The sequence below is a fragment of the Temnothorax americanus genome, unplaced genomic scaffold, assembly GCF_048541705.1.
Source record: "Temnothorax americanus isolate GAGA-0224 unplaced genomic scaffold, ASM4854170v1 Scaffold3, whole genome shotgun sequence".
NCBI classification, from domain to species: Eukaryota; Metazoa; Arthropoda; class Insecta; order Hymenoptera; family Formicidae; genus Temnothorax; species Temnothorax americanus.
The window spans coordinates 255,555-278,161 of record NW_027509442.1 but is presented as its reverse complement, the minus strand read 5'-3'; the positions used below and the strand labels follow the sequence as shown (position 1 = coordinate 278,161).

The window sequence follows — 22,607 nt, the reverse complement described above, 5'->3', positions numbered from 1 at the left end:
CGTTTATTCAATTGGGAGCTATGAGCTATTGGGAAAATAAAATGTATAATATACGTTACGTGTATTATACATTTTGTTTTCCCAATAGCTCCCAACGGGAATAAACGAACGCAGACGTCGTCGATCGCGGTTGCGTCATGTGACGTCATGACGTGTCCGTGACGTGTCCGGCGCGCTCGGATTCGTCAGGGATGGCACGATCGGAAATAAGCTTGTCCTTTCGAATACGTAAACAACGTCGGATCGCGACGGACGGACAGCTGCGGAGTGCGGACGGCGTCGACGGCGACGGATCGCAAATCGCAAATGAAAATCGTTCGGTATAAACCGCGCTCGTGGACAACGAGGTTCGAGTTCGGCGGCCGCGCGTACCGGCGTTCGACGTGAATCACGTGAATGTTTTAGCGACAAAGGGGCTGCCCGCGGCGCGGCGCCGCGCAGGAACACCGCTTTGTCGCGGTTTATTTTTGCATTCGGAATCGCTGTATTTTTGCGCGCAACGCGATCCCAAAATAGAACGCGGACGGCGGCGGCGGCGGTGACGGCGCGCGATGTATTTTCCGCGCGCTGGCGACGAGCGAGGGATATGAGTTTTGAGGTTACCACGTCTCGGGGTGGCCTCGGCTGATTCTTCTCCTCGGACGGGGCTCCGTGGCCACGACTCGCGCTCACGCGAGAACGAGAGGAGCCGCGCGAGGATGGAGACCGCGTGCGAGATAATTGATGAGCCCCAGCAGTCGCTGGTCAAGCGGATTTATTATTCGGCGAGGGACGGAATGGCGATCGCGCTCTACAGCTTGCTGAACGACAAGTCCGACGTCGACGTTAATTATCTGATTAACCAGGTAAGCGAATCACATTTGTTGCGTCACCTTTCAGTCATTGCGCCGCTTTTTATCACTCGTGAAATCGCACTCGTCGATCAACTGTTCTAATAAACGTCAAACGCGCTTGATTAGTCGACTCTTTAATCTTGCCTACTATTTTCAGGAACTTGCACTTGCGATAAGCGCTATATATAGACTGTAATTTGTTGTTTTTCGTATTATTATCATCGATACTTGATTGTACGATTATTACAGAAAAAGAATAACATGGAGATAAAGCACTTAAAATATAATTTCGAGAAATAATATGTTATATTAAAAGCATAAAATTTTCAATAATTATACTTTTAATAATAGGTGTACAATAATTTAAGAATATTGATTAGAAATAAACTTTAATTTGGGATATTTTCAAACAAATATTTAATTTAGGAAAAAAATAGAAAGATATATATATATTTACTCTATTACTGGTATATTTGTTTATTTATAGTAAGCATGTACACAAGTATACAGTAATTATACGCCTATGCTAAACACTTTAGTAAAAGCATGCTAATTGATATAAATTCTATGCAAATTACATCTTATTAACAAATGGTTCAGTAATTGAGCTACAAGGGATTTGTTACGTTTTTATCTAACTCGGATAAAGGAACAAAAGTATGGTTTGTAATTTAACCTTTGGTTGTGATTAGGATATTTTTAAAATTAATTCTCTCCAGAAAAAACTAAACAAAGATTTTTAAAATATTTAACTTAACTTAATTAAAAATTATCTATATGTTGTAAAATTTAATAATTGTTCATACTTACTAATATTGTATGTGAACACTGATTTAAGATTTTAGGGGAAAAATAAAAATAAGTTTTTCAAAAATATGAAAAATAAACAGGTAGTTTTATGCTATTTAATAAAATATAGTTTTTATTTATTGCAATATGGTTAATGTAGTACTGTAATGTAGCACTTTACCAACACACTGATACCAACAAAGAATTATTCAGGACAACTTGCAACACTTATTTAGACATGCATACACAAAGAAAACTTTCTGTAGATGCTATTTATAGTAATACAGGTCATAAAATTTTAGATTCTTTTTATATTACAAATACCGTTATATACAATTATTAATCTTACGAATCCTTAAATAAAGTACTATATAATTTCAATTATTAAAAATGTTATTTTAGAATTTAAGTATATAACGTATGTAATTCTTGAATAATTATTTGTGATACAAATAGGTACTAAATAGGTACTTATAACTGTCCAAGTTCTACAAAATGCAGTTTGCGAAACAGTATTTTGATTTATATTTACAGAAAGTCTTAGAAGATGATGGACAAAGATGTACACCTTTAATAGTTGCCGCGCGTTATGGACATAATAAGGTAGTCAGAATGTTGCTTGACAAGTTCAAGCCTGATTTAGAGCAGGAAGGAACGGTTAAATTCAACGGAGGATATGTCATCGAAGGTGCCAGTGCCCTTTGGGCTGCAGCAGGTAAAAGACTAATGTTTAAATAGGATATATTGTAATTGTTTTGCGGTATCAATAGCATATGTCGATTCCAGGAGCCGGACACTTGAACGTTCTTAAAACTCTCGTGAAGGCAGGAGCAAACGTCAATCATCCAACAAAAACTAACTCTACGCCTCTTCGAGCGGCGTGTTTTAATGGACGTTTGGACATCGTTAAATACTTGATCAATCATCAGGCAGATTTAAATATTCCCAACATGTTTAACAACACTTGTCTCATGATAGCATCGTACAAGGGACACCTGGATATTGTGAGTATGTTTATACAGATTATGACACAAGAACGCCATTATTTAATATGTGCAATTGTATAAATGTTTCTAAATTTCTTTGAACTGTGATTTAGGTTAATTTTTTATTAGACAAATCGGCAGATCCGAACAAGAAAGCATATTGCGGGGCGACGGCGTTGCATTTTGCCGCCGAATGTGGACACAGTGCCATCGTGTGCGAGCTACTGAAGTACAGTACGGAAATGACGAAGAATGTGAGCGGCATGACACCTTTAATAACGGCTGCCGAGCGGACGCGTGCGGAAGTCGTTGAATATCTAGTGCAAAGGAGAGAAGTAACGAAGGAAGAAGTAATAGATGCTTATGAGCTACTCGGAGCATCATACGCTAATGATAAGGATAATTATTGTCTAACCAAAGCGTACATGTATCTGTATAAGGCAATGGAGTTAAGGTAAGAGAAACAACACTCGTCATTTGACTCATTTGTTTTTATCTTACCGAATCGCTATTTTTTATTACGTATTTTTCTCACGTCCTAGGTATAGTGATACTGATAATATTGTACATAAGCGACTAGGTTCGACTGTGAAAGCATATGAGAATTGGAAGGAATGCGAGACGTTAGAAAAATTAGAAAGTATCAAAGACAATCCCAATGCCATACATATGGAATCGCTCGCTATTCGGGAAAGAATATTAGGTAGATATGTGTTTGATACTTCCAATAAAATACAACTGTATGACACTTTTTTTTTTTTACAAAAAAGTAATACTGTTTGCTTATCAGGTCTCCATAATCCAGAACTGCCACATCCTATAGTATTCAGAGGCGCCATATTTGCGGATAACGCCAGATTCGACAGATGTATAGACTTGTGGTTGCACGCTTTGAAACTGAGACAGCTCAATGATATATCCATTGTGACAGACCTCCTTCGATTTGCGCAAGTCTTTTCGCAAATGATACACGTGGGTGTCGATCTAGATATTTCTCAAGTGATAAACGTTCTTGAGGCAAGCGTAACGGGGTTGCATAGGAACAAGGCCAAAATCCAGAATCCAGATTCCAAGGATGACATTGATCAATTTGTTGTAAGTTCAATAAAAGAGACTTTGGTTTATGGACAGGGTTAGGAAAGTTACTTTATAAAAGTAACTCGTCGTTATAACCGTTACTCAGAAACCAACGAGTCGTCACTATTTTCATTACTTTTTTTTACATTAATAGAATATACACGAATTTCTGCGATAATTATAAATAGAAAGTATCATAGAATTCTATCTTTTAGTAAAAGGATAAGGTTCAATATTTGATATATACTATATATATACATATATTAAACATATAATTTGAAGTCAATATTCTTTTTTTGTTCTTTACTGTCGTTTCTTATTCTAGTAAAACTTAAACTTAATTTACACCTTAATATAATTTAAATATTTAGCTTAAAATAATATAAAAGAAAAATGAATAAAATATATAAAGAAAAACGAATTGCAAGTTAATATTATCATATGGCGTGACAGCGTCTACCTCATCCAAGAAAACGCACCGAGCAAGACCATTCAGTACACTGTTATACAAATCGCTCGTATCGCAGAACAAGTAATCGCGCACGACTTTGCTTGGGACGACTAAGGGCCATGTTTAATTGGACTGCGAGAACTAAGGTATCGTGTTGAAATCGTATCGTATTGAAACACTTTAGAACACGTCTCACTACGCGACTTGTTGAAACTCGTCTCAACATGCCAAAAATGAGACGTAACATCACGTGGCCCCGTCGAAAAGGTGGAGGCGATACAAAGATTGCGTTCAGCAGACACAGCAGCTCGGTGACGCTCAGATTCTTTGTTATGATTGGTTTCTACACTTAGATCCAGCGAAGAACTATAGGCAAGAAACAATCATGTTAAAGAATCACTGAGCCGCATTATTTTTCCCAACCCTGTCTATGGACTATATTTAACACTATAATCGAATGCATTAGTGTATCTGCACTCAATATGTTTTCCTGTGATATTTAAAGAACGTATTTTTTCACTTACATAACTAATGACAGTTCAATTGCTTATTGTATCTACTAAAAAGAAACAAAAAGAATTTATAAATCATGGATTATAAAGTATTTTTTATGAATATGCCGATGTAATGGATATTAATATATATGACTATATATATATATATATATATATATATATATATATATATAGTTATTATAACACACACACAAACAGAAACATATCTCTACATATTTAGAAATCTCTGCATAGGAAGAGATGGAATCGAATATCACAACGACTCTATATATTCTAACGATTCTGACCAAACTGATGACACTTAACGGAGACAGATGTGATGAATCGGATTTAACACAGGCGCATCATCTGGTACATAAATTATGTGCGTTACGAGTATGCTTGAAAGACGGGCAGACTTTGTTACATCTTGCTGTGAATTCCGAAACTCCCGTCGACGATTTTCACACTAATGACGTGTGCAAGTATGTCAAAATGCGATTTTAAAATAGCATTAGCAATCAGGATCGCGTTACACAAATTATTTGCTTGGTTTCCAGATTTCCATGTGCAGCTACAGCGCGATTACTGATTCATTGCGGTGCTGACATAAACGCAATGGATAACGAAAGAAATACACCGCTCCACATTATTGTCGGTTACAGTAAAGCAATTAGGTGTGCTGTTAAAATCAATATTATCTACAATATTATCTGTAATATTAATTTTACACTAATACGGATTTGATAATTTTGTAATATTTTTTTTTTCCAGCGATTTTGCGACCTTACATTCAATTATAATAGATCTTATAGAAGCTGGAGCGCATATGGATACTGTAAATAATAGAGGATATACACCGTACGATGCGGTTACCACGGGTAAGTTTATAGATTTCATTATCGATTCGTGTATTTTGTTGTTGCGTTCTCATGTGAATTACTTGGCTGATATTCAATTTCTATTTCAGGTGTAGCTAAAATAATATTACGTACTCAGACTAAATTGTCTTTAACGTGTATGGCAGCCAAAGCAATTAAGACTTACGACCTGCCCTATCGTGGTAATGTTCCACGTTCACTCGAAAGTTTTATAGAACTTCATGGGCCTGGGCTTAATCAGAGTTGACAAGCCTTTAATTTACCACGAAGTATCGAAATTTTCTTGTACAATGTACGTAGACTGCGTTCGCTTTGGGCGCTTTCGTGCTGAAAGTGTCAGTCCATCTTTATTACATGTTGAAAAAAGATGGAGTAATACTTCCAGCACGAAAGCGTCCAAAGCGAACGCAGCCGTAATACTTAATAATATTTTTGTACAAAAAAATATGTTAAATATCTGAATAATCTAAAATTATGTATGTTGCACAATAATTTGATATATCCTATATAAAATCAGAATTCTAGATATCTCGTGAGATACTAACGTGCAATTTACGTAAAATTACATAAAATTATATAAAAATTATCATGCGATTCGTGAAACTTTTTATGATGTATAAGCTCATATTCAACGATACACGTATATATTGAGAATGGTCTTTTTATATTAAATATTGTATTTTATAGACGGTAAATAGTATCGCTACATATATAGTCGCTGCGTAACAAAGTGTTTAAATAATTAGCGGCTATTGTGCATTCAACTTTTTGCAATTTTTCGTTTTCATCGATTTTAATTGTAATTACTGTGATAAATGAAATCAAATTAAATAAACTTTTCAAACTACAGCAAATTGTGTGTGAATTAAGACGTATTTTCTGCACGTATCGTTCGATCACGTGCTGTTCCTCTTTGCTGAAGATGCCTGCTGCAACATGATGTGGAGAGGCATAAAAAAAATGTACACCCTCCTTATTGCCATATTAAATTTATTTAATATTTACACACGCACTCTCTCTCTCTCTCTCTCTCTCTCTTCTCTCTCTGTATACAATCGTGAAACTAGGAAAATAATGGTAAAATATATAAAGAATATACATGCGCACGATACTTTACAATATATTATTTACAATGTTTACACAGACTCGTTCATCTTATCTATTTTACACATTTTACAACGGCGCTCGCTTATCAATAACACTTCTGTACAAATATACACGTGTGTTCAAAATCTTTTGGCAAAAACAAAAAGAAAGAAGAAAAATAAATAGAGTAATCCTTAGGCAGGTACAATCTATTCGCGGCGGCAGGATTTACGTAGGCATGCATTCGATCGCGTCTGAAAAGACGGAACGCATACTCTTCGTGGCTCCGTGTTAGCGCGTAACCGGACATGCCGATTTACGCATCTAATATGCTGCCCTGTCCCTTTAGTCCTTTTAAAACGTTATGACAATATTGCGGAAACGTTAATGCGATCCAACGACTGCGGAGAGATACGCATTCACGTACGCGTTTGCAAGACGAACGTCATTACCGGTACAAAAACGGTCAACATTGCCTTGGTTGATACTTCATCGCGTGTAGAAGAGGTATTTCTACATCGCTGAAATTACCATTAGTCAATTGTGTATTTCCGACACGTGATTTCATTGCTCACTTGCTGAAGTGTTACAATGTCTCTCGCAGTGCGATGTCTCTTGCAGTGATGCGCAATATTTGCCGACATTAAAGTCGCTTCATACTCGTATCGCTTCCACACACCGTTCATCTCATTTTCACCAAGTCTAATCGAAATCTCTAATGCATTAAGTGAGTTCGTGATTACGCAAGTACATAAAACCATACACATCTCGCTTGTACATATTTTTATCACTCGGCGCGACTTGCCTCGTTAGCAATAGATTAAAATTAATCGGTTGTTTTGTCGCGCTTTGAAAGCATATACATCAAAGTCGAGAGCTCATATATCATGAGAGCACAATGGATTAAATTCCTCGCAGACAAGATGCCGTCAAACGCGTTTTAAAGCAAATAGAATTCGAATTTATATCAAGAAGATAAATATTTGAAGAGCACTTGGATCAATCAATAGAATGTTTTCATTTAAAGTCCACATCGCGTCGTAATGTATTTTCTATATTTTCCTTGATCCATTTATATTGGTATACATCGGCAATATATTAGTGATGATGCATCGATGCATGTAACAATAACATATAATATGAAAGTATTTCGCAAATTATATTCGCATATTTGAATTAAACGCTACACTGGCAAATATTTTTTTCGCGCGAATAACACAATCTACATCTTTCATAATTTATGAAAGATACGGATAATATATTGATACAATTGGATAAAAGTTGTCAAATACTTCATATGGTCAGAATTGATTGGAGAGAATATACAATCAATATACCGTTGAGATTTTGCAAAATTCGTTCGCGCAAAAACGATTTCACGAACAAAGATACACAAAACTGCAAGAATGAAAAATGCAGCAAAGTTATATACCGAAGACACTTTTATTATTCGTGTCTTCGAAGTCTCCGTGTCGCATTACGAAGATCCGAACAATATATTTGGTGGACGTTAATTCGCAAAATTGTACTTCTCGCCCTTCTCGGCCATCATCTTCTCAAATAGGAGTTATCCCTACCGTCATTTTCTCAATCCTGCTTATAAACGAGTAATTATTCTCATCACTGCGTTTTCAATAAACTCTTAACAATGACCCGGTAACTATTGCAATTGTCGCTCAGTTCTGTTACAACTCGCGAGTGAATGTGATGACGATTAGAAGCTGTGTCAATCGTTGTTGATCAACTCGTATCTTTTGATCGGCGGCGTTAATCATCATCATATCAAGCTGATTCCGCTAATCACAGTAAAAGCTGCCTCTTGTAAATTGAAATGTTTCTCTTCCTCTCACACTGCACGTTCGCCACGTAACCACGCGGTCGTATGCTATACGAGCGAAAGTGAGGATCAAGGAGAGAATGGAGGGAGAACTCCGTCCCGACGATCTCCAGACAGAATGGAAAGATTCTATTCAAGAAAAAAAATTCTACTTGAGAAAGAAAGAACGGGTCTACTGTGAAAGAGCTACGTCAATCGTCACATTCCCGATTGGAGTCAAAGGCTACCGCAATGTAAGGCCTCTGTTTAGAATTGATCTTATTAATCTATCGAGATCCAATAAACGAGCGATATCTTTTAATCATACAGTGAATCGTTCGCAGTCAACTTCCTTCATTTTAAGTCAGTTAACTTCGCCTGAACTAGAATTTTTCTCTCATGCTGTTTCCTGCTATTACTCGCTGTTGTCATGTGATTACGTGATCGCGTGAAAAAGCGAGTGGAAAGTGCGTTTCCATTTTGCACATATTAGAATAAGTAAATGGACATTGTAGGCAAAATTTTAGAACAGAAAAATACTCAGTCCCGATGATCTTAAGATAAAAGGTTGACTTTTTCGATTAAAGGCGATCTTTAACTCACGCGATACCTAACTTTGTATAAACAATGATCTTATAAAAAAACCTTTCTCAATAAAGTGACTTTTTTCAAAGTTTTGTTCGTGTTATCACCGAATAGCATATAATATCATCCGCGTTTACCTCTATTCTATTATCATTCGTCATGTCTAGCAACAAATTATATTTACTGTGCACTATTCTTTGATGATAAATTCTGTCTTTTCGTCCTTTAAACGTATAAACATTTTACACTGTCTGTTTACTCGCGTACGCGCGCGTTTCATCCTTACTTAATACATCCGTAAAGGTGGCGGCGAGTTACATACAACACCGTGAATCGACGAATCACGAAATTATGTACTCTCGTTTATTCGACCACCTGCAGCATTAAATGTTTTTTTATCTCTCTTTCATTCTTCCGTGTCATTTCACGATTTCGGCGATTGCTCTTCGAGAGTAGAGTACTCGTACGCCGAGCAAAAGACCAGGTCAGGAGCCTCAGCGGCAACCGCATCCGAGGACCGCCATGTCCTGATAGTTCTTCAGCACTACCTTATTCTCCTCGTCCAGATAAAGCATCGATATCGAGCTGAGCGCGGTCGGCACGCAACACGCCTTCGGCACCATGCTCGGCTTGGTCGAGTAAACGAGGGTCTGCACGATCGCGTGATTCGTCGAGTTCAGATGGTCCGCCAGAGGAAACGGGCAATCACCGTGGCAGTAGAAGGCGTCGTATCCGGGCGGCGCGACGATCCAATCGTTCCAGCCGACGTCCGCGAAGTCGACGTAGAGCGGATGCCGCCGGCAATTCTCGCGGCCGTCCTTCCGCCGGTTCTTCCGCAGGGCGGCCCGCCTGGTCCGCCGGTCTATTATCTGATCCGCGGATGCCATCTCGTAGCTGCCGTCGTTCGTGTAAGTGAAGAGCATCGGCCGGCTCACCACCCACGCCTCCTTGTGCTCGTCGACGGCCCGTCTCAGCCGCACGTGTTCCCGTGTGCGGGCGACCGTGCCGGTCACGTGCACCAGCAGCCCGTGATTGTTCTGATGACTCTCTATCCACCTCACCACCGCTGGATGTACGTCCAGATTGATCGTGGCGTTCTTCGTCGTGTCGATCACCTTACTGTCGATCAGTCGCAATATCGGCTTGCTGCGACCCTTTACCCCGGGCCGCACTATGTCGTACACCAGCACCCGGCCGCGCTTATGTTTCGCGCTTTTGTCCTCGACGTCCAACATCGCGACGCGGGACAGGCTTAACTCAGCTGCCTGCAACGTCTCGCCGCTGGGTATCTTGCTCAGATCGAAGGACAACCGGAAACGGTTCGGAGATTGGAACTTGTGGTCCAAGTCGCTCTCTGGAAAGAAAGAAACGTCAAGATGAAGATTAAGATAAAAAATAAATAACATACAGAAATGTTGAAGATTATTTGCGCGAGAAGGCTCGTGCAAATTTAGTATATTAAGATGTAAATGAATATATCATAACACGTGAACTTGACCGATATGATAACAATTCAAGTAAATAGAAAATGTAATCATATATACGGTCGGGCTGAATCTTTTGTGCCTAATAGTACAATCACCTAAATTAAATTGATTAAATTGATAATTAATTTAATAATACTAACGCTATATTCTAGCTTCAGCTTGAGACTGCCTTTCAAGATTGGCAATAATTGGTGTACAGTTTGCTAAACGAAAAATGTACATAAATTCATGCGAAAATATTATTAGGCACACAAGATCCAGCCATATATTGGCCTGAGCAACATATATTGGCACATTTTCTATTAAACAAATAAAATTTTAGAGTTAAATATAAAAGATGTTAAAAAGCGTGTAATATAAGAATTTTATATATACATAAAATATTTTATAAAATACAAAAAGAGAAATGTAATTGTAATTAAACTAAACATACTTCGTCTTGGAGAAATTTCAATTTAAAAAAGTTAAGTTTTGGATTTTTCAATGTCAGAAGCAAAACGATTGATGAATTAAGAATACAACGTAGATAGAAAAATCATCATTCCAAAGTAGAATCCACAAAGCTTTTCGCTTTCCATGAAACTTTTCAAACATGTTATTTCATAGGTTGCAAGCGAGTTAAGAATAAATCTCGGGTTTTGTGGGTAGGCTGCTTAGAAATTCAGAGGAGGTGATTCTTTAAATTTCCTGCTCGTCGTGTCGGACGGATAAATTTATCAGACGTGTTTATTATCTTACAGCATTCAATATCAATAAGGAGTGCCGCCGGAATAATTTTCCGTTCACGTGAATCTTTTACGACGCACGAGGCGCACACATATAATTTAAGTTACACTTCTACAAAAATAGCTAATAACGTTCACCGCGCGTATGACGCAATTGTTCCTCGGAAACGACTCGAAAACAGTGGATGCAGCGGGCAGCCGTATATAGACGCAGTTGTAACGCGTATGTAAATTTCGTAAGACGTCGCTGAATCCTAACATCACACACACACATATATAGGTGCGCGTATATTCAACACCGGTCAACACGCCACGTACGCAGAATCTAGCAATTTCTGTAGAAGCAAAGCAGTAGAAATATCAAAGAGCTTCTTGTTAGAGTTTTATATATAATCCAGTCCAAATTTTTGCCACCTTCTGATCATCAATCTAAAATTATTATTTCACAGAATAAAACAGTGACAAGGTTGAATAAATTACGAAAGTATGTGTGTCATATTTTCTTGCAACAGGATCTATTAGATCAGAATATTATAACGCACTTAATTATGTTCCTGATTTCACAGATAATTGAATATAATCGTGTGAACTATATTTTTTTCCAGATATGTTTCCTGAATTACATATCGTTTGATTATCAAATAATTTAAGATATTGTCTTAAATCTATCGATAGCATTAGATGTTCAATATTTTCAATCAATAAAATAATAAAATATGCCATAAAATTGTGTAATACTAGCAGTTTTTTATCACTACATCACAATGGAAGGCATGCCACACGTAATCTTTAAAGAATTGGAATAATGTCGTTTGTAAACAAAATACAACACGAGTGTTTCTTCTAGTGTTTTCTATATATACTACTGGTGACGCGCTTGAAGTGTCATCGGATTTTACTTGCAAATTTTCCTAATAAACATGATAAAATAGGCAAAATTCTTAACGTACTCATGTTTTATTAACCATCGAGGATTGCAAAACAACTAGAAAGTGTCAAACTACTAATTGTAAGATATACGCATCATATCAAATTAAACGCCTCGATCGTATTTTAATTCAGAAACTGAAAGCGATATAATCTCGACGAGATTATTCTCGCCGAAGGCACACGAAAAATTGATATTTGTGACAATAAAAGCAACACATTTTGGCATGGCATTTACGATTTAGCCTTCAGCGCGGGTATAACGGATAACGGATATAGATTTTTATCAAAATGATTTTATCAAAATGATTTGTCAAGACGGGTTTCTCGCGATATATGCCCATGTAGCTTTCCATCGCGTATCTTCCTCAACTGCTCTCGGCACTTTCTCCTACATTATATCATCGCTTCTACTATTCCAATGTTTAGCTTCAAAAAGCTCGTTTCAAACAGTTATATCTGCCGCAACGATCCAAGATTGAGAAGAACAATCGGTCGGAATGCCGACCTACCTAAGCTCTAATAATAATCCGGATGTGAATCATTGGAACGGAAGCTGGACCTCCTGAGAGCGAAAGATACCGCATCCACTCTCCGAGAGTCCCTTCGGGCATTCCAAGGCGGTCTCATCATCGAGCGATAAATACACTCAAAAGAGATAGAGCGTACAAGGAGTTCGATCCCTTTTCTTTTGTTTTCCCCCGGCACCCCGTGGGACACTCGAGTGCGGAACCCACGGCACGTTCCCGGCAATCACCGTGGCCGAAAAGCCCTTTGTCGGTTGAACAACCATAAAATCGTTCGAATGCCATTCTTCTCCTTTTCACGCAGGAGGCGAGTCGCACGAACGCAACGTATCACATTCGTATAGGTATCCCTATTCGTAGAGAGTATTTTAAGGAGTCAATTATATGTCCAAATCTCCTTGTAACGATATTTTGTTAAAAATCTAGTATATTTCTCACCTTACATTTCTTTGACTGATTCTGTGTTACAAAAGGAGGGACTAAACTGCTCAGAAAATTTTATGTGAATTTATAAACGCGCGCTAAGAAGTTATGTATTATCCACAATTAAGGGGTAATATCACCTTGTGAGCCTATGAAATAAAGGATCAATTTATCTAATTTTTTTTTAAATAAAAAATATATCGAAATTTGGTTATACATATGTGGTTGTACATGTCTTAAAGTGTATAAAAAAAGTTTTTATGAACGGTTTTAAAACAAAATGGCGCCACGCGAGCTTTTGCACGAAAACTACATTTTCGACCTTACCGTACGTCTAATAGCTCCCACAATTTTAATCCGATTCATTTAACATTTGAACTGTAGCTTCAAAATGACATTATCTAGTGAAGTACGTAGGATTTTTTCGATCAATTAAAATTTATCCATTTTATGAACGTTTTTCGGTTTCGATTTTTTCGGGGAAAAAATTTTTTTTTCTTCATTTTAATGCCATTTCACAAAAATCAATATTTTGAAAAAATCCTACGTACTTCACTAGATAATGTCATTTTGAAGCTACAATTCACATTTTAAACGAATCGGATTAAAATTGTGGGAGCTAGACGTATACGGTAAGGTCGAAAAATGTAGTTTTCGTGCAAAAGCTCGCGTGCCGCCATTTTGTTTTAAAACCGTTCATAAAAAAATTTTTTATACACTTTAAGACATGTACAACCACATATGTATAACCAAATTTCGATATATTTTTTCATTAAAAAAAAAATTAGAGAAATTGATCCTTTATTTCAGGCTCACAAGGTGATATTACCCCTTAATCAAATTGTGACAAATTGTGACAAGTTTTCTAAAAGGAAATTTATATATTCCTTAAATAAGAAGCTTTATATGATGTGAAATTCATTTCAGATATGTTAGGTTCGCTGAATAATATGGATTTTTTTTTAATAAGGAGAAAGAGAGGATCATACGTTTCCTGCACAGCGACTTAGGATAAACCTTAATGCCGACAGTTATGCCAATTAGGCTAATTACGCGCGCGCCAGTTATGGCTTAACGTAAATCTGTAATTTATAGGATAATATGCCTTCTTGAAATTACACGCGTGACTAAGAAATTCGTGATGCAAATAAAGCGAAGAACATTGTTCGCAGAATTATTATATAGTTATATATACAGATGCTTTGCAATTGATCAATATTTTGCATTTACGTCAGCTTGCAAAATTTTATATTTTATTCTTTTTCAATATAGGCGACATATGACGTTATTTAACTTGTTACTGGTGCAAAAGCGAAGATCCCGAAAATCTGTTCTGCAAAGCCGCATATAACACCGTTCGAGAGAGAATTTATACATCGCGTCGATATATTAAAAGGTACGGAATTATATATATACAGTCCTATAGTTCGAAAATTTGTCATTCACGTTTGCCGACGACGTCGAAGGAATGACGATTGATAACGGGCGCACATTGCATTCCGTTTACTACTGCACTTTCACTGAGAGTCGAAAGAGTCGCCAACCTGTTTTCGAATTACGAATTCCAACTCGCTAGTTCTTACCATCGTTCAATGATTCACGTTTCGCGAGTGATACAGTAAAGACTCTTGTGTTTATTCGCACGACAGAATCGATTTTATGCATATGTTCATCCTTTTAGGACACAGTAAGACAAACTCATTCAAAAGTAATCATATCTTTCTGAGATATATCGTTAATGCACATGTACCATGATTTCTTCTGTCTAAGCTCCTGTCAACGAATAATTTATAAACAAACCGAATTTTGTGAGTCCGTTGTAACTATTTTGCTCATTTACATCTGAAAAGGTTTGTTTATACATTACTGTGTTCGAAACATGGTATAAATTTGCCGACAGGATTAATTCAATTCCGTTTTGATAGCGTTATTCTGTTGTTCTTTGTAAAAATCCATACTTTGCTGGTAACGATATAAATTCTAAACTGTTTCCAAAACAATCAAAGTCAAGGAACGTAAGCGAGCTATCTTCAAATGTGACTTCGCATGTGCATCGATTTTCTTTATTATAAAAATAATGTTGTATTAACCGGTTAATTATTAAGTTTAATTCCAAACAATCTTGTTAAATCAATAACAGTATTAATGGAACAAATACGTCATGCTCTTGCTCTATAATAAAACATTTCATTGATATTGTTATTGAGTTAACAAGATTATCTTCAATTATTTCAATTAATGTTGTTAATGCAACTTTATTTCATTTTGCGTAGATTTACTTTCGAAATTATGCGAGTTGTCTCTTCACGTTCTAATCGCGATGCACCCGGCTAAAGATCAGAATGGTCCAACTTACCGATGTGTGGGAACGAACGAACGGTGTTAGCCGATCGCGCGTGAATGCCCGGCTTCGCGATGTCCGCGATGCCGATGGCGTTTTGACGGTCGTAGAGCTCCCTAAGCGAGTGCGGGATATAGGCCTGGCCTTGCGGCCTCGGTCTCTTCGCGAGGCCCAGGAGGGAGAGCAGGCTGGCCTCCATCCCGGCTATCGCCTGGTCGCGATCCTTCCGATCCGTCGTTCCGAAGCGATACGACGACGATGATGAGAACGCCGTGGCCGTGTCCGGGTCGATGCGTAGGCTCGTCCCCGCGTTAGCATTCGCGCTTGATAGCAGCGTGACTGCTGCCACGAGCACTAACCCCAGCGACGGCGACATGCGCATCGTGACGTCGTCACTCACTCACGTTACCTCCCTGAAAGCACGAAAAGAAGAAACGCCGTTAAAAGGAGCTGCCGTTGTCGATCTGCTGATGCACGATCAGATCTAGATTCTGGGTTCCAGATTAGATCCTACTTCGAAAAAAAAAAAAGATCTTTCTTACGTTTCTTCTCGATGAAAGAAACTATATAGACTGAGGTTCTAAAAATCTAGATTGAAGATCATATATGGTCGCGGGCACAAAATAGAACTCCGTTATTCGATGAACACACATCGCGCGGTTATAAATTAGTATCGCATTGTGTAATTGAGGACCATCGACGCGCGCGCGATTATGTAACATTTGTTGATTTAAATCGTAAGTATTTAATGTAAATAGTATTTTTATTCTTTTATAGAAATTTTGTGATTTTTAAGGAAGTAATATTAGAACGAATATCCTTACAGTCGATTCAATGGCGATTTAGTCGGATATCTTTTACCAGCTGGTCTCCTACAGGGAAAATCAGAGGAGATCACGGAAGATACTAAAAGAGGCACCTTTTACCTAGCAGGACGACAGCAGGACTGAGGTGTTCATCAGGGAAGTGCATTACGGTCTAAAAGGAATTCGGGGAAGGGATGGGAGGACCTTTCCTCAGAGATAAATTATAATCCCTCAATCCCTGCGGTAATTGGTCGCATTAAACAGCCAATACAAAAGCGATGAGTCACAAAATGCAGCTTTCAGGTGAAATATTTCGGTTACTCGGGAATAGGTTTGCTTCTTCGTGGAAAAATTCGTCGATACTTCTTTTCTACCGTGAAAAGTCTATCGAAGAACGCGCGGCAAAATTGAGATGTTAACAAGGGTACAATAAAATTTGTACAATATAGAGATTGTATTTCTTCAATGAATTTTTTAATATATCCTTGGAACAAATTTTTAATAAAAGCTTTATTGTGAATCATGCATTGGAGCGCCATGAGGTCAACCAGTGAAATTAATTAATTCTGCGCTAATTTCCATCATTTGTTCACGGTTTGTCGTGGGGGAAAAAATGGCGCAAATTTTGTTTGATTTAATCTAGCTAATACCGTGATCTCTCGAGGTACAGCGAAGACTATCAAAAATGTTACTCGACAGAGCTGCACAATGACTCTCTGAGTCAGCATTGGTCAGTATTGGTCAGCATTGGTCAGCTTTAAAGCGGAGGAAGAGCAGGCCCAGGACCCGATCCGATTGGTCATTGGTTCCTGGGCCTGCCAATGGATGTGAAGAGATTCGTCGAATCAGGCTCCGTTACAGAGTAATCGCTTTCTCTTACTCTCAAGCGGATATTTTTTTTTAACGATCTTATATATACGATGATTCGAAAATACTCTCGCGGCCTCGCGGAACGGATTTAGACGAGCAAGATTAACGGGGAGTATATGACGATCGCGTGAACATAGTAAATTTGTTTTTGGGTCGTAATATAATACTATCATAATTATCCGAGATACATTCACCTTTTACTGTTGATTGAGCTGATATTTTAATTGAGACTGCATACCCAGCTGAACATGATTACTTCTTGCTAGATTTAATAACTTAATAGCTAGCTCTCTTATGCAGTTTAATTTGCTCTATTATTAGCAACAATACAAGCGCGAGTAAGTACGCAAGAAAAGCATGTTTTACAATAAGTATAGCCTGTCGAGTTTAAATATCACCATGTAATGGTTTGATGAATAATCAAGATTTAATAATACATAATAGATCATCAACATCTACATGTCTATAATGCAAAACTTTTACGGATTCTCAATGCAATTATGAGTTAAAGACATGATAAAGCGATAAACTTGAAAGGAATATCAATCGAATCAGTGATGGTAGAAGCGCGCATAAACGATTTGTTAAAAATACTGGAATTGTTCGTCAAAAAATGAAGTGAAAAATCTTTGGTCAACAAAAGCCAAAAAACCGGGAAACAATATAAATTCCGATCGGAGAATTTGAACATGACTTGGACGTCACTCGCTAAAGCGAGTCGTCTATCCCACTCGCCTGGTTCTTTCCTTATCATTTTAACCGAGCCACCCCATTTAAACGCACGCGATTATTATTTACAACTTCTAGACGTGTCTGGGAAAATATCCGCGCCCCGAAAAAAATCACGAGAGACTCATCCCGCTCGCCGTCCAGACAGCGTAACATACGCCACGACCGGCTCCTCCGTTACGAGCTCGCGGCTTGGTAATAATTTCGGAATCGATCGAACAATGCTGTGCCGTGACATACTTGCCGCGTGCATTAACGGTAGAGTTCCGCCGGTTGGCCGGATGAAACTGGTTTTATCCGCGATTTTAAGCGTGCGCGTTTCTCAAAGAATATTTATGCGCCGCGCGCCGCGGCTCGCCCGCGCCCGCGCCCGCAGCATTATCTGTGAATGCTGAACAGATGTGTGTCCCCTTCCCCTCCACTCGCCCCTCCGATCACACTCTCGATTTCATTCAGTGTAAAATACTAACATAAGATTGGCGAACGCCTTCCTCCATTAGCGTTACGCCAGAACGGATTGTCGTATCGCAGGGAGACCGCGCTGGTACTCCGCGATATTGCCAGAGAGAGGCGAAAACAAGCCTCTCTCGTCGTCGTATAATGATCTTTCAGTTTGAATTTAAGGCTCCTGGATGGTCACCGCGGCCATATTGGATTCTTACTATCGAGGCGAGAAATAACACCCTATTTTATGTTGCGGTATTTTCCGAAATAAAAAGACATTTCAATAAAAAATCACGACAGATCGTTTCAGCACACTTCTAAAATTTAACGGATACTATCCTTTTCCCTCGACAATAAACAAACAGCCATAAAACGAAGCCTAAACTTACGGAAAAACAAGCCTTTTGACGACTCGAAAGGAGTGGAGAATGTTCCTTCAGCATATGTATTTCTCTTGCAAATCTTACCATACGTTAAATTTCACGAGTTTCACGAATACGTTAAACGTTATAGCACAAGTACAGAGCGAATAATAAAGAAATATAACGCAACGCAAAATAGGTTGTCAACATGTCACAAGACAGAATTCTCCATTGGAGAGAGTGAGAGGAGAGAGTTCTTATTTCTACCGCGACGGTACGGCGCCACCGTCAACGCGGAGTTCTCGGCTGACCATCCAGGAGCCTTAATTTGAATATTCTCTCTATGATATCAATCGACGAACATGAAAGAGTTATAAAGAGAAAAATAACTAAAGATACATAATATATGTGGCATTTCGCCATAAAATTTTGTATCTCTACGTGTAAGAGTCGTGTTAGTTTTAGATAAACATTCCATTGAAGCAGATTAAGACTAAAGCGTTGTAAGCTCGATGACCAAAAATCATCGAGAAGTTATAATATAAGTTCGAATAGAGTTCGACACACGATGTTTCTATTAGAACACTTCTTTTCCCATCCGATATAAGAAAGTTAACGATCCCTCGAGATCGTAAAGGGTAGAGTCCCTCTAATAAGAGTCGCGACACAGAGCAGCAACTTTTGATTGGTTCGCATTTCGGCAAAAGCACGAGAAACAGAAAGAGAAAGAGATATAAGAGAGAAAGAGAAAGCGATATAAATGTATATCGCGCGCTTTCTCTTTCTCTCTTATATCCGATGTCGCGACTCTTATTAGAGGGACTCTAGTAAAGGGATATCGCAAGGGACATCTCGTTTGTCGGATAGAAAGAGGAGTGCTCTATCTAATAGAAACGTCTTAGTGACGTGAGATTAAATACGGAAAAACGCAAGGCATTCGAATGAATCATAATGCGCGTATAATGAATATGCATTAAGGAGATACATTATTGGGAAAATATCACTTTTCGTAATTGAAACGCGATATTTTCCTCTTCTCGGTTTTATAAAATAAAACAAGCACACGAGCGGGGCACGAGTTCTCGGTACTCGTGCACGCACGGTATTCTCATTAGGAGCGATGCTATACACGCACGCTAATTAAGTCTAATAATTCCTTTTTGCCGTCGGGGATACTTTTTTCCGGGGATGAGGACGCAGACACGAGAATGAAAGATCTTTCTTTCGCTATATATACATATTCGCAAACGCGGCGATATTTGAAATCTCTCATACTCCTTCATATACTCATTCTCATACTTCATATACTTTTCACTTAATATTTTTCTTCATGTTCCTTCATCCTCGTGTTCTCAACCATTCCGATATATTTATAACTCTATTTATTCAACGTGTTTCTACCCACACACACAAATGTAGCTACAACGATCGCATTCGTGGGAAAAGGAAAAGACGGAGCTGGAAATTAGACGCCTAATTACTGTTCGACAAGTTCGGACCTGTTCGGACTCCGATTCGCGTCGATCGCGTGTCTTTACTCGGGCTTGGCAGATAACAGCGGGACGCAATATGGCGGTTTGTACCGCTCGGTGGAATACGCAGTTTTAAGCTCATTCACGGCACGAGGGCTCGCGGTCCTCTCGTGCGGCCCTGGCAGGCACGAACGTGATCAGAGAGACGGGGCAGAAAAGGTTGGTGGGACCAGAGCCAAGCTGTCTGCCGCCGCCGCCGCGCCGCCTCTCGCGCGCTAGCTCGCTCACGGAACCGCGCGGCGCGGCACGGTGGCACGGTGTGGAGTGGCGTAGCGTGGCGTGGCGCGGCGCGGCGCGGCGCGGCGATGGGAGCGCGAGCCGACCGAGAGCTCGCGGACTCTCGTTGCGCGTTAGGTAATATGTAGATCCTTTCCTCGAGAAACGCCTCTCTCGTAGCGACCAACTTGTTTTTCAAGGACAATGAATTTACCGATGGACGCATTCGCGCGGAAAAGGCTCTCGTCACGCTTGCATTCCTCGCGGTGCATTATGATGGGTGCGGGCGCGCGCGCGCGCCTTCCTTGGCAAAAGGTGCCTCGCCGCGCGGATAAACAGCGTAGCGGCTGCAGCGGTCCGCCCTTCGTCGACCACCGGCGGTAGACGGATAGAGAGTCGATCCGAGCCGTCAGGTATGCGACGGGGAAAAACGTCCGTTCGCCGGACATTTTTCGGGGAGACCACCCGCGTGCTCGGCACGGCCCCCAAATGGTCCCCGCGGTTCGTTAATGGGCGGCGAGGCGATTTCGTAGGAATTCACTCGCGCCGCGCCGCGCCACGCCGCGCCACGCCGCGCCACGCCACGCCGGTTCGTTACCAAGCCCCCTCAAGCCCTCAATTGACGGAATTCGCGATTGGCGCGAGAACGGCGACGGCGACGGCGGTAAACAATCACCGCACCGTGCGCCTCTACCTGGAAACAACACATATCCGACGGATTTGCATTCGCATTCGCGCGCTGGAATGCGGCGCGCTGGAATATACAAGGATAAGGTCGGAGTCGGAGTCGCGCGCGGTGCTCCGAAGACTCCGAAGTGCGCGCGAGTCACATACAGGCGTAGAGGCGCGTCATCGTCTAAAATAATCGGGCCAGGCTGATGGCGGGGTAGCGGCAGCGGCGACAATGAGCGCGGCGACGGTTGAGGAGGTTGAGGAAGAAGTGGGTCGGAGAGTAGAGCGGTGGGACGCGCGATGGGAAAGAAAGGAAATAGAAGAAGGAATCTCGCGGTCGCGCGAGTGCGTCGCGCGCGTCGCGAAGCAGAGAGAGACAGAGAGAGAGAGAGAGAGAATAGAGTAAAGAAAGATAGATGTACAAAAAAACAGGAGAGGAGATCGAAAGATAAAGACAGAAGGAGATATGTTGCGCACACAGGTAGAGAAAAAGAAAGAGACAGAGAGAGAGAGAGAGAAAGAAAAAAAAGCAGAAATTCTTGCTCACCTAACTATAATCGTGAGTCCGTAGTCTGAACAGCCACGGCATCTCAAGTCGGGGCCTGATGAGTGCACCACGCGTAACCTCACCTCACACTGGCACCGCACTCGCGTGCGCGGTCGGTCCACAACGCAAAAACCAGAGGAGGGCACTCTCCGGTGTTCCGCCGATGGTCGGCCCGCGCTCGCGGCGGAAAGAGGGACGGGGAAGGGGGAAAAAAGGAGTCTCCCGAGAACGGAGCAGCGACGACGACGATGTCGACGTCTCGACTCGACGACGATTCCAACGGTTCCGACGGACTCTCGCGCACTCACGCGGCACAACACCTGCGCGCGCGCGCGCGCGCGCTCTCTCTTCACTCAAAATCCGCGCTCGCGACGATTGTTATTCTCCTCGTTGAACGCGCTGTTTTTTTTTTCCACGGCACCATATACGGGCGTCGCGGGCCCCGATGACGGCCAATGCGGCGGTGCGCGGTGCCACCGATAATCCTCTCGTCGATCAGGCGGTCATAACGCGCCGTGCGTTAACCGAGAGTGTGCTCTTTCGTCGTCGTCGTCGTCGACGGCGGTGGCGGTGGCGGTGGCGGCAGCGGCGGTCGCGGTTTGCGGCGGTGGCGGTAACGAAGGGGGGGGGAGAAGGCGGAGTGGGGGACGGGGCCCACACCTTCGTACACCTGCGCGACCTATCAACAGGTCCCCGCGCGCGCACGCACGTACGTAAGTACGTACGTACGTACGCGCGCACGCACGCACGCACGCACGCACCTACGTTACGTACAGGGCACGCGGAATCCGGCCCCGCCGAGTTCCACGCCGATGCGCAGGGTATAACGCGCGGATCCTCTCCTCCCTCGCTCCTTCGCGCTGCGCTCGTTTCCTCCCGTTCCCGTTTCTACTTGCTGCTCCGATATACGTATCGCCAGGATACACGCGCGCGGCACTTCCCGACGGAACGGGCACTCCCGCGTCTCCTCTCGCGTTTCCTTCGCCTTTATTTTCTCTCTC

The 22,607-nt window shown here is 40.8% G+C and overlaps 2 protein-coding genes across 2 annotated transcripts; one reads left to right on the top strand and one right to left on the bottom strand.

Annotated features, from left to right (window-relative positions):
• The first annotated feature begins 215 nt into the window (after positions 1-215).
• Positions 216-6,515, top strand: LOC143900208 (protein fem-1 homolog B). Its single transcript, XM_077411287.1, has 11 exons — positions 216-845; positions 2,157-2,337; positions 2,409-2,626; positions 2,722-3,062; positions 3,151-3,311; positions 3,399-3,703; positions 4,139-4,282; positions 4,886-5,115; positions 5,191-5,307; positions 5,405-5,511; positions 5,601-6,515. The coding sequence occupies exons 1-11, from the start codon at positions 699-701 to the stop codon at positions 5,756-5,758; spliced, it is 2,109 nt and encodes a 702-aa protein (XP_077267413.1). The 5' UTR covers positions 216-698; the 3' UTR covers positions 5,759-6,515.
• A 1,230-nt stretch (positions 6,516-7,745) lies between these two features.
• Positions 7,746-22,129, bottom strand: LOC143900213 (protein decapentaplegic). The gene is made up of 3 exons (XM_077411295.1): positions 21,607-22,129; positions 15,444-15,841; positions 7,746-10,352 (listed from the first exon to the last, which is right to left on the bottom strand). The coding sequence occupies exons 2-3, from the start codon at positions 15,808-15,810 to the stop codon at positions 9,493-9,495; spliced, it is 1,227 nt and encodes a 408-aa protein (XP_077267421.1). The 5' UTR covers positions 15,811-15,841; positions 21,607-22,129; the 3' UTR covers positions 7,746-9,492.
• Between the last annotated feature and the right edge of the window lie 478 nt (positions 22,130-22,607).

Excerpts from the sequence above, each read along its gene's own strand:
- LOC143900208 (XM_077411287.1), top strand. The coding sequence starts at position 699 with ATGGAGACCGCGTGCGAGATAATTGATGAGCCCCAGCAGTCGCTGGTC. Across the intron at positions 3,704-4,138 it reads ATGACATTGATCAATTTGTT|CGTCTACCTCATCCAAGAAA; the intron begins GTAAGTTCAATA and ends ATGGCGTGACAG. Across the intron at positions 5,308-5,404 it reads GGTTACAGTAAAGCAATTAG|CGATTTTGCGACCTTACATT; the intron begins GTGTGCTGTTAA and ends TTTTTTTTCCAG.
- LOC143900213 (XM_077411295.1), bottom strand. The coding sequence starts at position 15,810 with ATGCGCATGTCGCCGTCGCTGGGGTTAGTGCTCGTGGCAGCAGTCACG. Across the intron at positions 10,353-15,443 it reads TCGTTCGTTCCCACACATCG|AGAGCGACTTGGACCACAAG; the intron begins GTAAGTTGGACC and ends CTTTCTTTCCAG.